The sequence below is a fragment of the Aotus nancymaae genome, unplaced genomic scaffold (genome assembly GCF_030222135.1).
Source record: "Aotus nancymaae isolate 86718 unplaced genomic scaffold, 86718_ANA_hifiasm-v0.15.2.pri h1tg000039l, whole genome shotgun sequence".
Lineage (NCBI taxonomy): Eukaryota > Metazoa > Chordata > Mammalia > Primates > Aotidae > Aotus > Aotus nancymaae.
Window position 1 is genome coordinate 6407942 of NW_026988453.1, and position 15515 is coordinate 6423456.

The 15515-nt window shown below is 52.5% G+C and overlaps 1 protein-coding gene across 1 annotated transcript; it reads right to left on the minus strand.

The window, feature by feature from the left end:
* Positions 1-168: 168 nt before the first annotated feature.
* On the minus strand, positions 169-13330 carry CHIT1 (chitinase 1). Its single transcript, XM_021677312.2, has 11 exons — positions 13242-13330; positions 12177-12206; positions 9046-9247; positions 8426-8482; positions 6917-7082; positions 6557-6681; positions 5674-5797; positions 3152-3337; positions 2704-2817; positions 1241-1367; positions 169-635 (listed from the first exon to the last, which is right to left on the minus strand). The coding sequence occupies exons 1-11, from the start codon at positions 13258-13260 to the stop codon at positions 391-393; spliced, it is 1395 nt and encodes a 464-aa protein (XP_021532987.2). The 5' UTR covers positions 13261-13330; the 3' UTR covers positions 169-390.
* Between the last annotated feature and the right edge of the window lie 2185 nt (positions 13331-15515).

Here is a 15515-nt window from a genome sequence, read left to right on the forward strand (position 1 = left end):
CCATCACCTGTGTACTGGAAACTGCCCACTGGCATATGGGCTCATGAGGCAAGACCTGCCCACAGGGCCTGGCACACCCTGCACGGACCACCTTCCCACCTGGCTCTGACTCGTGCATGTTTCGGAGTCAGTAGTGTGCTTAGCCTCCTAAGTCACCACATCTTCGAGGAGAGGGGTACAAACCAAGATTTATTTTGCAAGTGAAAGAAGCAGCCCAGGAAACCCAGAAAAAAAAGGAAGGCAAGGCTGAGAGCAGAAAGCCTGCGTGAAGGAAGACCACAGAGAGGCCTGCAGGAGCCAGATCGCAGCCCTCAGGGAAAACCCGGGAGGAAGGCTGAGGAGTGAGCCCAGGCCCAGCTCTGGACATGGGGCTGGAGGGGCCTTAGGGACTCAATTCCAGGTGCAGCATTTGCAGGAGGAGCTGAACACCAGGCCTGTCGGGCAGCTCTGCTGGAACAGCCGCCCCCCTGCACAGCTGTAGAAGCTGGACCGTTCCCGAGGGCTGGGGTAGAGCCCATCAGCTTTGCCCTGGCAGAAGGAGTCTTGTCCAGGGCTGGGGCCATGCTCAGGTTCAGAGGGCTGACCTGGTGTTGGAACTTCACGCTCTGGGGTGTCTGAAGGCACGTATGGAAGACCTGGGAAGACAGTGAAGATTCAGCCAAGACTCCCCCCAAGAGATCACAAACCCACAGGCAGAGCACACAGGCAGCAACCCGTGGCAGGCAGCAGCCCAGCACCGCATGCCCTACAGGCTGAGCACAGCCAGGTACCCCAGGCAGAGAACAGCCAGACAATTGCCATACCAACAGCTGGAGTGCAGTGCCACAGACAACACCTGGTACACACGTGACAGGCAGTTAAAGCTTTATCCCATCTGCAAGCACAACCCCATACACTGGTGAGGCGAGGAGGGGGTGCCACGCTGCAGGCTAAGGGGAGGCTTTTCCTCAGTAAGAGGAGCAAGCTGCTGCTCCCAGGTTGGGGGCCCCCTGGAGGAAGCCAAGGTTACAACACCTTGGGTGGGCATTGCTGCAACCAGGAAGAGAACGAAGAGCGCAAAAAGGCAAATTGTTTCGACAGTTTCCTTAAGCTCCGGGGGCGCATGAAACTTGGGAAATTACAGTATTGGGGCAAAGTCATTTCCTCAGAAGGACCCAGGACCTACAGTTCATCGGAGGCACAGAGCTGTGTTCGCACCCCACCTCCAAATTCCGCCGCTGGCCCCGGGCCCCTTACTTACTCAGTTCCCGCCGCAGTGTCTGGGTGAGGGGGTATTGGCCCTGGTTGCAGGAGAAGCCGGCAAAGTCATCTAAGTCCAGTGCCCAGACCATGGCCCCGCCCAGTCCTTTCTGCTTCAGATAGCTGACCTGTGCAGGGAGGGGATGCAGTGGAGGAGCCCAGGGAAGCCCGGCCCGGCCAGCCCCAGAGCCTGGCGACCTCTCTGGACAGGGCCCCTTTTTCTCCAGCAGCCTCAAGCTCATGAGTGGCTGGAGCTTCTGGAGACAGCCCCAGGCTGGGATCCCGGGTTGCTGAGGCCTCATGCTGCTTGGGCATCGGTCATTTTGCAGTCTCCTTGTCTTAACGTAAGCATGACCTGGGGTGGGGTAGGTGTGGCCAGGAGGAATAGTGTCGGATGTGTGCGCCTCCCTAAGTGGGACCCCTTTACAGCTTGGACATGTGTGGGCTGAACTGCTTTGTTTGAGGGTACTGTATGCCGGCCAAGCTAAGTCCAGTTACCACAGGGAACAACTCGGACTTCCAAACGATCTCAATCAACGTTTGCTTCTCTGTGTTCATGTCTTTGTCTTCCCTTTTCCAGATTCCTGAGGCTTCCTGAGGGTCTGACTGTGTGTTTCTTCAGAGTGGGCTTCTCTGTCCTCTAACCCTGCCAGGGGGCCATGGTGCTTGATCCTTTGCTGGCCCCAGCCCCCCTTTCTGCTGGCTCCCTTCCTCTACCTGCCCTGCTTGGGGGTCCAGCCTATACTTTGTTCCCAGAGTTCAGCCTCTACTTTCTTCCCACCTGTGTCTTTGCTTGTACAGTTGCCCCCACCCCGAGAATGACCACCTTCTATGCTTTGGACTTCTCTGAAATACCCTTCTACTGTGACCCCTTCTTCCATCTCCTCAGCCAGGATCGTGCTCCCCCTGCAATTATCCCAGAGGGCTTTGTCTCCATCTCCAGAAACTGTCACTGTCAGCCACACATGAAAATTGATGTGGGGCGTGCAGATAAACTAGTGCAGCAGCCTCTTCAAGAGCTGACAGTTTCACAGGGGGCGTGGCACGAAACCAGGTAAATGCACTAACTCTTCAGCCCACCAATACTGGGCAGGAGAAGGGGGTCCTATAAGTAAAGCAAAATGTAATTTGAACATGCACCAGATAATGCCAATGGGCTGAATAAAGCCACATGCCTCACCATGTATATTTTTCCTCTTCATGTATCTGTGGAATTAGTATAGTATTTAAAAAGATAGAAATCCTTTCCAGAGTGCTACTAAATATAGAGCGATTTTTTTTGTCATTTTGTCTTTTCTGAGTCAATAGATAGTAAAGGCACAAAATGCTATCACGTGGAGATTACGAAATGTTGGGACATTTAAAGGAGACTTGCCCTTGAGGTCCTGAACTGCCCTCATTTCATGTCATTGACAGGGCTCGTTCACCCAGGACCACCCCCCTGCCAGCAAAGCGGGGCCTCACCTTGGCTTTGAAGCTCTCCACATCATCAAAGCCCACCCACTGGTTGTCCCGGAAGATGTAGGGCACCTTCTGGTCCTGGATTCTCTGCTTGGTGGCCCCCTTCCAGGAGCAGACCTGTGGAAGCAGAAGGCAGCATTGGGAAGGAGGAGGGAGGCTCTGGCAGGCACCTTCCCCTCCTCACCAGGAGACTAGAGATTGGAAAATTCCCATCTGAGGAAGGCTGGAGAATCAGGAGGTTCTCGGTTTCAGTGACCTAGAACACTGGACCCAGCTTGAGGCACCTGAGCTTACAGATAAATTCAAGACGGCATTGACGGAATGGAATTTACCTGTCCAGAATTCTCTGCACCTGGTATGCTTACTCAGAAACGGTGAGAGAAGGAGACTTCTGCTCTCTCAGGCACCCCCTGACCCTCACAATACCCAGGGTTGTTAAGGGTTTTCCTACCTCATAGTAGGCCAGCATCCCTCCTTCCTTGGTGAAGGGGCCAGGGGTACCAGACCCTGTGACTGGGGCCCCCACTCTGGTGTCTGACGAGGAGGCCAGGGTGAAGGAACGTCCATAGGTAGGCATGCCAAGGATCAGCTTGCTGGCAGGGGTCCCCTTCTGCAGCCACAGTTGCACGGCAGCATCCTGGTGGCAGAAGAGGGCAGGGTTAATTTTCTCTGCCCTCAGCCGGGCTCTGATTGTTTAAGACTGGGGGATCCAGAGTCAGAGCTAGACGGGCAGAGGCTCCTCAGCAGGAGCTCCCAGGGCCTTCATTAGTATTCCAGCCCTACCCCACCTTCTTTAGAACCTGCCTTAGACCCATGACCCCGGTGAAGAAGCTGCATGGCATGATAACCAGAGAGCATGGGCTTTGGATGCAGACAACCTTTCAGTGAACAAATAGGTACCCATGGCCCACTGTGTGCCAGGCGCTGTCCATGGTGCTTTAGACGCACCAGTGAACAAGGCAGACACAGATCCCTGCCCTACCCCGCGGCTTATTTAACCTCATTGACCCTTGGTGTCCTGTCTGCAACAGGAAATAAGGAAAGCATCCATCTCTTAGGGCATTGTGAGAATTAAAGGTTATAATGTGTGTAAAAGGTCAGCGCAACACAATGAAGGGTCGCTCTGGTCATCATCATTATCCTGGTTGCTGTCTTGGTTTTACCCTGAGTACCAAAGGAGGGAATTAGGTCTGCTTTATTTATCTCTGTATCCCCAGTGCCTAGAATGACACCCGATGCTCAGATAGAACAAAGGCTTCCTTATCCATCTCTGGGTAAGACTTTCCCCTGATTATGTATTATGTATGTGATGGGAGAAGGTACCTGATGTAAGTATGATGAATTAATGAATAACGAAGGCTCATTCCTCAAGCCAAGAGTATGGTTCAGTTTCCCCAAGAAGCTGCCCTAGTTTTGTCAGGTCTAGTGACTCTGAGCCCACTTAGCCCTTAGGAAAGGAACAGTTTTCACTATATTTGTTTAAATGTATTTCTTTTTGTCCATCTATACAACTTATCTTTGATCAGACTGGCGCTTTCTGAAGGCAGAAGTCGGGGCTTCTCCCGATTTGTATAGCTCTTTTGTGCAATTGGAAAAAGTCACCCCTCTGGCTACAAGCAATCCCCGGGCACATCGTGTGGTGAGTAGAAGGCCTCTTTGTAGGAACAAGGCAGCCTCCATTCCTCAGTGGATTCAAGGTACACAGTGTGGAGAGCAGAGTGCTGGAGGGACTTCAACCCACTCGTCTCTCAGCTGAATGTCTTTCTTTCTGTGTCTCCCCACTGGCATAACGATACAGCTTCCTCCAAAACTCACACAGTCTTCCAGACGGGATAGAGAGGCCAGGCTCAGTGTGAAATGTGGGTGCCTGGCTCACTGGTCCAAAGAAGTGTTCTTTATTCATGAAAGAGCCAGAAAGTCAAAGATGTCCCCAACTCCAGCTGACATACAGAGATGTGGGCTCTCCAAAAGTAAAAAGCATTTTAATTTCGGGCTTTCTGCTTGTTGTTTGGTTTTGCTTGTTTTAAGAAAGAAAAATAATATGGTTATCATAAGCTGTCTCTGTAGGGTTTTATAAACCCACTCTGTATTTTAAAATATAGAGAGGACTTATAAAAAGGATCTAGGCTGGGAACATTGGCTCGTGCCTGTAATCCCAACACTTTGGGAGGCTGAGGCAGGAGGATTGCTTGAGGGCAGGAGTTCGAGACCATCCTGGAAAATATAGCAAGACTCCATCTCTAAAAAACTTAAAAAAAAAAAAAAATTAGCTGGTCATAGTGATCCCAGCTACTCAGGGGGCTGGGGCAGGAGGATTGCTTAAGGCCAGGAGGATGAAGCTGCAGTGAGCTATGATCGTGACACTGCACACCCCTCTTTGTGACAGAGCAAGATTCTGTCTCTTAAGAATAAATAAATAAAATTTTAAAAATTAAAAGTGTCTTGATTGCTCAATGAGGAAAAGTTAGGAAATTCCCAACCTACCCGAGTCTAAAAACCAAGCCTGCCCTTTGCAGGTGCTGCGGGTACTTCTGCCCTTGAGTGACATCCCCAGAGAGGTTATCAACTTGGGAAAGCTCCCACCCCTGACAGCACCTTCCAGTCAACCAGTGTGACATGGAACACAAGTCTGCCCACTGTCTTGAAGGAAATGGGGTGGGGGGTGGGGAGGGAGGCAGCAGCCCTGCTGGCTGGAGACTCAGGCTCAAAGTGGGCTTCCCCATGATCACGTGTTTGTCACCCAGTTGGTTTGTTGTGTCCACCACCAGCCAAGATGCTCCGCAGAAGTGAGGTTTCCCCTCAGCAGGGGCATGGACCAGGAAAACAGAATAAAACAAGCAAGCACAGAAACAAAAATGGTGCTGGTTTCTTGGTGCCCTGTGTCTTTTTCCATGAGAGCCTCAGGGCTCAAAAGAGGCCACCGGACAGGGCCTGCTGGACAGGGAGTCCTGCCTCAGCCCTCCGGCCACATACCACGTTGAGGCTGGCCGCTGCACCGCTCTCCCCTTGCCTCTTGTAGAGGGGGCTGTTGTGTCCCGTGATCTTCTCCCAAGAGCCATGGAAGTCATAGGCCATAAGGTTGATAAAGTCCAGGTTCCTGCAGGAGGCATGGAAGAAGAGGTGAGGAACAAGGGATTGGGGGCAGGAGGAGCCCTTCTTTCTTACTCCTACCGCCCACAGTGTATGGGCCGGGGAGGAACCGCTGGGGTCAGAGGCAAAGGGGGCAGCTCACCAGGCTCTGTAGAAGATGACCCAGCCAGCAGTCCCAGCCAGCCCCCTTATGGAGGCCATTCTCATTCTCATTCAAACTTGTCATCCTCAGCCTACTGTGCCCTCAGCACCCCCAGGCCCTCCCTATTCCACTCAGGAAACTTCCTGCTATATTGCTATTTTGGAGGAAACTCTAGGTCAGGGTTTTTCTCACTTCAGTATGCACACAGATCGCCTGGGAATCTAAATGAAGGTTCTTCTTCAGAAGGCCTGGGGTGGGGACTGAGGGTCCATAATTCTAACGAGCTCCTGGGTGTCGTGGTGGCTGTGAGTCCACATGCTGTACTTTGAGGAGCAAGGATCCAGAAAACCCATTCTCTTGGAGATAATGGCTTCACTACCTGCTCAGGGGCATTTTCACTTTAAGAATGAGTTACCAGGGAAGAGGACAGAGGTCCAAAATGAAGGATCTGGAACAGGGCAGCAGCAGACACTGAGCAAAACCTTCCTGGGTGTGTGGTGGAAGGATGGGACTTTCCCAACACCTTGCAGGTGAACACCTGCTCTACCCCTGGGAAAGCTCAGTCTGCCCTTGGCATCTCCTCCCTCAGAGAGCATGGCTCCAAGTCATCTGCCTGAGACTCACTGGGCAATTTTGTCCACCTCGTATCCAGCATCCACATAGGTTCGCCCAGCTGGAACCGCTGCACTCAGAAGGAGGCGTTCCTTCTCTGAGGTCTGAGCTTCCTTCTGGAAGGCGTTGGCCAAGTCCTGTGGGGGTGCAGCTCAGAGTCAACACAGGGGCAAGTACCAGGGGGGCAGCCCCTGTGAGCCCCAGGTAGATGTTTATTGATCGGAGTCTGAGACCTGACCACAGGGCTGATCTGTGCCGAGCAGATACGCGAAGCAGCTGGCTCTGGGGGCAGAGCAGCCCCTACATGTGCTGTGGGGCCCCAGCTCTGGGTCCCTGCGCAGACTGAGTGGTCCCCACCCCGCCCAGCCATACCTGCACCAGAGCTGTGAAGCGCTCTTTGTCTATGGCAGGGCTCCCCCGGCTCCCTGGGTACTCCCAGTCAAGGTCAAGGCCATCAAAGCCATATTTGCGCAGAAACCTGATGGCTGAGTTGACAAAGGTCTGACGGTTGTTGGTCGTGGCTACCATATCTGTGAACCTGTGAGGTGTTGAAAGGGAGTAAGGGCCGGCCTTGGACCAGGCAGGAGGCCACTCTCACTCAGAAGCAGGCGAGAAAACACTCAGGACAGTGCGTCTGTGTCTGGGCTGGGAGGGGCGCTGGGAGGGCTGCTTCAGAGGCTGCAGGGATATTTGCTCTGGTGAGTTATGGTCCTGGTTAAGGAAAGGGGATCATCCAGAGCACTTCTACCCCCGAACACCACCAGGGGCATGTTGATGCCCTAGGAGCCTTGCTTCCCAAAATTCCCTCCAGAGGCTTCCTCCAAGGCCCTGAATTGTCCCACCCTGAATCAGAGCTAGTTGACACCCTTGGGAAGGAGGCTTAAAAAGAAGAGGAACTAGTTTCTCTAATTCGGATTTTTCTCTAATTAGAATTTCCTCTAATTCCTTTACTAAGGTTAGTAAAGACCTGGGGAGCCCACTGTTTTAGTTTCCTGGCAGGCTAACCTGGTCATCTTTCCTGTAACTCACACGGGTCGAGTGCTCTGTGATTTTATTACTATTACTAGTCAAAATCCCCAGGCTGCCCCAAGAACCACCTCTCCACATCTTCCTTCCTTAGTGGGAAGTCCCTGGACTTCTTGGGGATCTCAAGTTCTTTACAGATTAATCCTATTTTATTTTTATTAATTTAGTACAGGGATACCAGGCTAAAAACTCCTGCATTTCAATAAACAATCTGTATATTAGCATTACTTTTGGAAGGTGAGTCATAACTTCCATCAGATTCCCAAAAGGATTCATGATCCAAATAAGTTTTAGAAAGACTGTTCAGAGCTCTGGGAGCCATATAATCTGGATTTTCTAGAAAACAGCAAGTTTCAAATACTCCATCCCATTATCTCCATAAATCATTAAAAAATGTTCCCCGAATGCCAATACTTTGGCATCTGGGCTCAATCTCACGGATTACCTTTTATACTCAGAAGTGGAATAAACATTCTTTCTGGGACAAGATACCCCATTTCTGAGCTCAGAAAACACAGACACTGCATGCTGTCAGGATTAGTGGGGACCCTCCCTCTTCTCGTTTCATGGAAGAAGAGGCTGGGACCTGGAGAGGTCCGAGCCTTCTGCTGTGTTTAGACCCGTGCTTCTGGGAAGACTGGATCTGAAATAGTCTGGAGTGAAACTCACTGTGCTGCCCTCCTGCTGGGTGCCAGGAACCCAGAAGGATATTCAGCCCCCCTGAGTTCAGCTGCCCTCCCCCTTCCCCTGGCCACACCTCAGCCTGGCCCGGTTCCCTGACCAGGGCTCCCTCTGGCCAGTGCACCAGGTTCCCTTGGAGGCGCTCTACCACACAGGTGAGCACGGTCAACTAACTTCTGAGTGCCGAAATTCCAGCCTCCGATGGCCAACAGGGTCTTCAGCTTGGGATTCCTGGGAAAGACAAGAGACACATCAGGATTTACCCCACCAGCTCCCAGGGCTCCCTGGCAGGGATGTTGCAGCGGGGAGGGGCATCCAGGGTGGGGATGTGTAAAAACACCTTTGCGCAGAGCCTGTACTGAGCTCTCTGGAGACAGCTGTGGATTGGGAAAGGAAAGGCACGTTCCTGACTTGGAGAACTGCCTGTCTAACTGGGGAGACACCGCTGTGTGGGCTCAGGAAGCAAGAATTGGGGCAGATCCTCAAGAGGCTTTGTGAAGGCACCCAGAACACTGGAGCTGAAGGGTGGACCATCTCACAATGAGGAAGGGACTTCACCGGAGAAAGAGAGTCTCACAATCCCGATCCCAATTAGACCTAAGCTGGAAGGGCCCTTAGGATCCCCTAAGCAACCCCCAGCTCTTTCATTAAGCACAGGAGAGACCAGAGAGGTGATACGGCTTGCCCAAAGCCACACAGCGGGTCTGTGTCAGGGCCTCAGCGCTGGGGAAGGTGTCTGACTCTGGGAGGAGGTTATCTGTCTACCCCACCCCCGCTCCCCCGCTTTGGCTCACATCTTCTTCAGGCCGTTGAACTCCTGGTAGAGAGTCTCGTCATTCAACTCAGTGGTGCTCAGCTGGTGACTGGTCATGCCGGCGAAGGCGTAGATAAGATGGGTGCACAGGCTGGGGTCCACGTCCTTGGGCAGGAAGCGAGCTGACCCCTGTCTGTACTGGGCCCAGTTGGTGAAGTAGCAGACCAGTTTTGCAGCAGAGCCTGGCCCATTGGAGTAAAGAAAAGAGATAACTGTCAGCAGGGCCTTCTGGGGACTGGTCACCCTCCGTCTGGGGCAGGCAATACTTTCGGACATCCCTCTTCTACACCTGGGGTCAGTGGAGAGACCCGACAGGCAGTAATGGCATTTGCTTTGTGTGGGTGGAGCCTTGCAGTTGGGAAAGCATTTTCAGAGGCCAGTCATGGGATCCTCAGAACACGGAGTTGGCAGGACCATCATCCTTCAAGCCCTGCTTTCCCAGGAAGCAAGCTGAGGCTTATGAGCTTGGGACCCGTCCTCACCAGCATGGCTGCTAAGAGGGCAGAGCAGCAGTGCTGAGACCCAAGTCTCTTGACTCCTTGACATCCTTCAAAGTGGCTAGTCTCAGAGTCCGAGTTCCCAGGACTGGGGTCTGGCAGGCAAGTCTCCGTGCCCACAGTTAGGCTCTCCCCTCCAGGCCCCGAAACCTGACAGAAGGTAGCCCCAGGCAGCCCCAGCATGAGGCCCAGAGGGAATTAGACACGGGGTGCTCATCTGCAGAGGGAAGGCAGGCAGGACTTTCAAAACGGTTTGGAATACCTCCAGATACTTCATTAACACGCAAATAGAGAGGAGGCCCCAGTTACAGGCTCGGGTTTGATGTTTCTTTAGTCTTGCATTAAATCCATTTGCATTTGCTTGTTATCTGCTGTAGATAATCTATGTTTATCAATATCACTAGTGAGATTCTAATAAAGAGCTGATTTTATCTAGGAGAAGGCATTTTGTCTCTAAGTACCCCCCACACTCTAGGGTATTGTCTCTAGAGTACCCTATAGTGTGTGAAAAGACTTTGCAGGAGGTGGGACGGTCTGTTCCCACAAGGGCCTGGTGGTGACGCCCCCACTGAGGTCAGCCCTGTGCTGGGTTGACCAGAATACCAGGAAGCAAGAATGCTAGGCTTCGTTCCAGCATCTGCCAAAAAGAGACTTTGGGTCGACCTCATCTTCAGTCCCGGCCCCACCTGACAGTGACTGTGTGGTCTCTGGGGTCTCTTCCAGTCTCTCCATCTATGATGGTGTGGCTCGTACGAGCCAACATTTCATGCCAAGATCTTGATGGAGCAGTGAGTTTGGACTGGAGCGTGTCTGTGGCTGGTGTCTGGAGCCTGAGACTTCCCTTTGCCCCAGCAGGGTTTCTCTGTACCGCCTCCAATGCCCACATGGACAGGGAGGGGGCGAGGAAGAGGAGGGGTGCAAAGTGTCTATGGGAGAGTTTCTGGAAGAGAGCGCTCAGGCAGGCCTCAGCTAGAACCCAAGAGCATGAGGGGCTGACCCTGGGTATACACGTGGCTCCGGAGTGCTCACTGTCCCTAACCAGAGGTCACCCAGGAGTGCAGCCTGCTGGTGGGGCTGGGGTGTATCCTCCAGTGATACAGGAGAATTGGTGAACTCCCCAAAGTGAAAGAGAGGAAGGAAGGGATGAACCCAGAGAACACATCCCCCAGGCCATGTAGGAGGGAGCCAGGAAGCTCTTTTTCCATCATGTCATGCTGTTGCATATCAAATATTGTTATGAATTTCTGTACTATGGAGAAAATAAAGTGAAGTGGTTAACAGCAGGGACTCTGGCATGTCAGTGTCTGGGTTGAAATCCCAACTTTGCAACTGACGCAACTGACTCGCTGTGTGACTCAGCTTCCTCCTCTGTGAAGTGGGGAGACCACTGGACCTCCCACAAGGACTCCTGTGTGGGCTAAAAGTTAATACACATAAAGCACTCAGAGGAGCACTGCATGGAGGAAGCTCTGTTCTAGGTGCTTCACATATATTAACCTTTAGTCCACAGAAAGTCCTACTATTATCACTATACTGCAGAAAGCCCAGAATTAGTCTGGACTAAAGCTTTTTGAGAAATCTTCAACCTCTCCTCTTCCCCATGTTTGCTGTTTCTGTCCTAAAGCTGAGAGGACACCCTGGCGCAGTGGCTCATGCCTGTAATCCCAGCATTTTGGGAGGCCAAGTGGGTGGATTGCAAAGTCAGGAGATCGAGACCATCCTGGCCAAAATGAAGAAACCCTGTCACTACTAAAAATACAAAAATTAGCTGGGCGTGGTGGCACATGCCTGTACTCCTACTACATGGGAGGCTGAGGCAGGAGAATCTCTTGAACCTGTGAGGTGGAGGTTGCAGTGAGCTGAGATCGCACCACTGCACTCCAGCCTAGGTGACAGAATGAGACTCTGTCTCAAAAAATAAAAAATAAAAAAATGCTGAGAGGGAAATGTATGTCCAATGCCACAACCCAGCATGAGGGGCACAGTCACAGGACAAGGTCTGAGAGGCCAGCATTCCCGGGCCACTGATGCCCAGGGAACGGAGTGGGACAAGAGGGGGACTGGGAGTCCGAGTGGCTGAAGATCCCTGAGATCTCTTTTCCCTTTGACACCACAGGGAGCTCCCTCCTGCCTCTCTCAAGCTCCACATCTGATCAGTGTGTTGTCCTCACAGAGCTGAGGGCTGGGGATGCTGAGCCAGATGAGACTTAGGTTCTTTACCTCCAGCAGCTTGGAGTCTGGTGAGGAGAGGCATCTAAGCCGATGATGAGAGGCACTGTGAAATGTACTGTAAATCACACAGGTGCTGCAAGAGCCCAGAGTGCAGAGGAGGGAGCCAGCGACCCCAGGAAAGGAAAGCCCTGCGACAGGCTGACGGGCAAGCTGGCTCCACAGATGTGCAGGAGCTCAGCTAGTGGATAATGAGGCAAGAGCCTTCCTGGGAGGGCTGCTAGGGGATGGGGATGTTTTCAGGGGTCTGAGCTTTGGAAGAGAGTCCCCGCTGAAATCTGGAGCTCTTGGGGAATCTGGCGGGAAGATATGTTGGGAAATGTGGCAGAGCCCGGGGAAGAGGCTGAGGGAGTCAAGGGCTAGCCCCAAGGAAGAGGTCACTTACCCCATGGGATCATCAGCAGGACCATGAAACCTGGAGCAGCACAAGAGAGAAGGCCAAGGTTACGCCGCCACTGCCCCCTTCCCAGGCCCCACCGCTTATGGAAGCACAGGAGGTAGTGAGGGAGGGCTGATTCCTACACATCAAGCTTTCTCCTTTCAGAAGGGACCCAGGAGGGCACTGTGCCCATCCCTTCATGCAGCCTAGACCATGGGGGTCCCTTCCTGTCCTGGGTTGGTCCTAGAAGCTGATGGAAGTTTCCATGGGCTGAGGCTGCCCTCTCTGTAGAGCCTCAGAGGAGGGCAGTGTGGATTAGGAAGACTATGGAAAAACAGCTGACTTGTGAGTTATTCAGAGAGATCGCTTCTCTTTTGGAACAAGAAGAAAACCTGTTCTGGGGCTGGAAAGAACCAATCTGGAAGGGGTGGACGGGGAGAATCCATCTCCTAGAGAGGGCCTGCGCCTCTGCTCCCATCATTTACGGCTTCCTGATGTCTTTCGCCGCCTGGCTGTGGCAGGCATCTACAGCCTTGGAGACCTAGGGCTTGACAGGACTCCTTCAAAGAGATCTCATTCGTCTGGTGACCTTGGACTTTCTCATCAACCTAATAGAATCTGCATGAAAATTTGCAAGGATGCCCAGGGTCTTGGCCCCAGGCTGCCCTCTTGCAGGGAGCCAATGTGGGGTTGGGGAAGAGCCTCTTGGCAGTGGGTGCTTCTCGGATAAGGCCAAAAGGAGGGACCTAAGACCATGGGAAAGACACAAAGACCCAGTGCAGGGCCCTCACTAACTCTGGGCTTTCAGGACAGAAAGAAGAAAGTCAAGTCATCCTCAGCCTGTTGAGAAAAGCCTGCCTTTGCAACACGTCTCTTGGGCTGAAAGAGGAGCCCGCAGGAAAGATAATCAAGGGACTGCAAACCAGGAGGTATGGAGAGGGATAAAATGACCCTCTGAAGTTCTCCTGAGTCCTCCTGCTTCCTTGCAAAGGGTAGCAAGGGGTCCCTGGACATGCACCTCCCCACCTCCCACAGCTCTCGAGATCCAGCCCACTCTCCCTGACAGCTCACCTGCCACGGACCACGCCATGACCAGCTTTCCAGCTTTCCAGACGCAGACCAGCTTTCCAGGTCCTGCTCTGCTTTTATCTGGCCACCCCGTCCCACCCCAGCCAGGAGTGTTGCAATCAGGGGCACCAGGGGGAGGGGAGTGGGAGCAGGGTGGGGAGGGATAAGATATCAAGTAACATGAATTGGGCAAACTTGACACAATGGCCTTTAGCAATTCTTGCTCTTCTGGAACAATCAGAGGGTGGCTCTTAGTGTTACCAAACTGAGGAAAGCAGGAAGTGCCCCTGAACCTCCAGACGGATGAGCATGACTCTGTCTTTCGGTGTGTAGGTGGCGAGGACCATAAGCAGCCCCAGACTTGATAGGACTTTGGAAGAATAGAAATGACTCGAGAGTCAGGGCCGCTGGGTTCCAGACCAGCTCTCTTGCTTCTCCACGGCCCTCTCTCGAACTCAGTATCTCCATCCGGACGATAATGGGTTTGCAAATATACTTTGTTTTTCATAATAGTAATGTTTCATATCCACCGATGGAGAAAAATAGACAGTGATAAACAGTGACTGTGAGTTTGGTAATAGCTTGAAATGCCTGTTTGCTATGAGGAGTGAGAACGGTAGACACCTGCTTAGGTTCCCAGGGCTACGGTAACAAATGACCACCTCACCAGGGGGTCTGAAACAACAGAAGTTTATTTTCTCACGGTTTTGGAGGTCAGAAGCCTGGAAACGAGGTGTCGGCAGGGCCATGCTTCCTGCGAAGGCTCCAAAATTCAATCCTTCCCGGCAGCCTCCAGCTTCTGCCCGGCCTGTGGGAGCACCGCTCCAGCCTCTGCCTGCCTCCACTTTTACATGCCCTTCCCCGCTGTGTCTCTGTACGTCTCCTCCTCCTTTCTGTCTCTCAGAAGGACATTCTAATCCAAGATGATCTCATCTTGAGTTTTTTAATTTTTGTTTTTTGTTTTTTTTGAGACTCAGTCTCGTTCTTTCACCCAGGCTGGAGTAAAGTGGTACGATCTCAGCTCACCACAACCTCCACTTCCCACCCCCAGGTTCAAGTGATTCTCCTGCCTCAGCCTCCCGAGTAGCTGGGATTACAGGTGCCCACCAGCATGCCCGGATAATCTTTGTATTTTTAGTAGAGACGGGGTTTCACCATGTTGGCCAGGCTGGTCTTGAACTCCTGATCAGGTGATCCGCCCACCTCGGTCTCCCAAAGCACTAGGATTACAGGCGTGAGCCACCGCACCTGGCCTTCATCTTGAGATTTTTACCTTCATTACATTTGCAAAGACCCCTATTCCAAATACAGTCACATTCTGAGATTCCAGGTGAAGATATCCTTTGTGGGGGTCACCGTTCAATTCACCACAGGACCCAAGTGGGTACATAGTACTATAACGTCTGCAGACAATGTCTGATGCATGCAAGAACTCCAGTATCCCTGAGAAAGCCCTGCAGTTTCTAGGGGATCTGGTCTTTGGCCCATAGGCTTAACATGAATGGCCTGGATGGCTGCATGAAAATATTGGGTGCAGCCGGCTCTGGAGTCAGGTTCCTGGGTTTGAATTCCACCTCTGCCATTTACTATCTGTGTAAACTCAAGTGAGTTCCTTAATTTTCCTGAACTCCAGTTTCTCCGTCTGTAAAGGGGAATCCTCAGAGGACTGTTGGGAATGCACTCCACGGTGGCTGTTATTATTCCTGGTTCTGCCAAGTGCTGCCACTTCTGCCTGGTCTGGGGGTGTCAGGGGGCTCTAGTAACCTCTTCCAGGCCCCTGAGAGGGTCCGGCCTCAGCACCAGATGGTCCATCCCTGAGTCCTCCCTTTCTCTGCTGCAGTCACAGCTTCTGTTTCTGTTGTTTTCAGCCCTTTCTCTTGGGGATACTGCATAGGAGCCTGTTCAGGGTCAGCTGAGATGTGCAGAGGTGCCCGAGTTCCTGGGTGGTGGGGAGTGAGAGTGGGATGCAGGCATGAGGACTGGGAGGCCCTGAGCTTCCGGGAGGAGAGGCTTCTCTGGAGAGTCACGGGCCTCCTTATCTCGCCCCCACCTCCATATACACAACTGACCTGCCTGCTTTGTGCATTTCTTGCTGTGCCTCATGTTCCCAGAAGGACCTGCACTGCAGTGCCTAGGTTCCGAGTTTCCCCAAACACTGCCCCATCCCCCATTGTCCTTAGGTTTTCTAGAAAAATACATGAACAATAATAACAGAGGCTGGGCATGGTGGCTCATGCCTGTAATCCCAGCACTTAGGGAGGCTGAGGCAGGCAGTCC